General features: G+C 33.6%; 1 protein-coding gene across 1 annotated transcript in view; it reads left to right on the forward strand.

The window, feature by feature from the left end:
- The window catches only part of NUP205 (nucleoporin 205kDa), a 129,034-nt gene that overhangs the window by 25,148 nt on the left and 101,859 nt on the right, over positions 1–2,027 (forward strand). The window contains 2 exon segments of the mRNA XM_012642751.1: positions 47–493; positions 1,273–1,437. Coding sequence (XP_012498205.1) covers positions 47–493; positions 1,273–1,437 — 612 coding nt within the window.

Genomic DNA, 2,027 nt, shown 5'->3' on the forward strand with positions numbered 1-2,027 from the left:
AATTATTAATTATAGTCACCTAATAATGAAATTGGTGACTATTAAGAAATTGGTCATACCAATCTCTTAAGGAACTTAAGGACGAGGAATAAACAATAAGATTTGTTCAGAATCATAGAGGTGAGATTTTTAGGATCACTTGTGGATTCAGATAGGTTTATTTCATTAGCCTTTATAAAAAATAGTTTATATTAAGATTTTGGAATATATTATAGGCTTCACTGTAATTTATTTATATTGATAATTATATGTTTTTATTTCTAGGTTTCTGATCTCATCAAGGAGTGCAGGCAGTCTCTGGCAGAAAGCCTTTTTGCCTGGGCTTGCCAGTCACCTTTAGGCAAAGATGACACCCTCCTCCTTATTGGACATTTGGAAAGAGTGACAGTCGAGGCTAATGGCTCGCTGGATGCTGTGAATCTGGCTCTTCTTATGGCGCTTCTATACTGCTTTGATATCAGTTTTATAGAGCAAAGCACAGAGGAACGAGATGGTATTGAATTTTATACCTTCTCATACATTTATTTTAAAAAATTAGATTTTAAGTTGTGGAGATAACATTTAAGAAGAGTGATATTTTAACCATTAAAATTAAAAAATTGTCTATTCTATTCCTTTGTGTGCAATTCATTCATATTTGAATATTTAGATATAAGATCATATTTAAAAAATAATTACCAACTTGTCAGTTGTTTCTGTTGTCCTTTTGGGATTTGGAATGGAAAGTGTTAAAGGATATATAATACATGTTTATGAGTTACACATGCTTACTTAATTGCTTGTTTCTTTACTGTTCACATTTTCAAACCTTTCATGAAAACATTCTAAGAGATGACTATAATTTCAGTAATATATTATGTTTGACCTCTATTTTCTGTGAAGTAGATAAAATACTTTTGACCTTTCGATAGCATTCATTTATATCTTAGTATTTATATGCAGATTCTTTCTGAAAGGGAGATCTGGAAAAAAAATTTTATGTGCAGAAAAAATGAGCAGCTCTAATTTCTTTTTCTTTTTTATTGTATACTTGTAAAATTCACTGAAAATAGTGAAATTAAAATTCAAGATTATTATTTTCCTTTTCCATATTTAGTTTGTGTATGATCCTTAATAGTGTACTTTTTGGTATGTTAAAAGTTAATGTTAATTAGTCATTTTTTTTGGTATGTATGCTCAGATTTTCTGACTATTAGACATTATTCCTGTATATAAAAAGTGAGAATTTATTTAGCTCGTGTTTGGTAAAGTGATCTATTTCTGTGTTTTCAGATGTGATTCATCAACTTCCCCTGCTGACAGAGAGACAGTACATTGCAACAATTCATTCTCGTCTTCAAGACTCACAGCCTTGGAAACTGCCTGGGCTGCAAGCCACTGTTAGACTTGCCTGGGCACTGGCATTGAGGGGAATATCCCAGCTACCTGATGTGACAGGTAAATTGATTGTACATAATTTCCTTATGAGAAACAGCATGTGAGCACTTAATGAAATTTTGGAAGGGCTGTTATCTTTGACATATAAAAGCACAAACATATGAAGATATCTAGAGTTGTATTATATTAAGTGAAACTTCATAAGGTAGTGGTGAAATACAAACCTTTTCTTTTCCTGTCTTCCAAAATAAGTTTTAGGAAATAATATTTCCCTCTCTTGGAGCCGGTGACAGTGCCTTTTTATCTTCAGAGTCAGAGTTGAAGAGTTTAAAATTTGCAATGACAATATCACATTAAGTATTTTTTCAAATTGAAATTTACTGTTGCTGGGCATGGTGGCTCACACCTGTAATCCCAGCACTTGGACAGCCAAGATGCGAGGATTGCTTGAGACCAGGAGTTCAACACCAGCAGGGTGTAATGGCTGTACCTATAGTCCCAGCTACTTGGGAGCTGAGGCAAAGGATCACTTGAATCCAGGAGTTTGAGGCCGCAGTGAGCTATGATCATGCCACTGCACTCCAGCCTGGGTGACAGAGTGAGACCCCATCTCTTAAATAAAAAAGAAAAAAGAATTAAAATTTACTATT

Source organism: Propithecus coquereli, unplaced genomic scaffold (genome assembly GCF_000956105.1).
Source record: "Propithecus coquereli isolate 6110/MARCELLA unplaced genomic scaffold, Pcoq_1.0 Scaffold186, whole genome shotgun sequence".
NCBI lineage: Eukaryota > Metazoa > Chordata > Mammalia > Primates > Indriidae > Propithecus > Propithecus coquereli.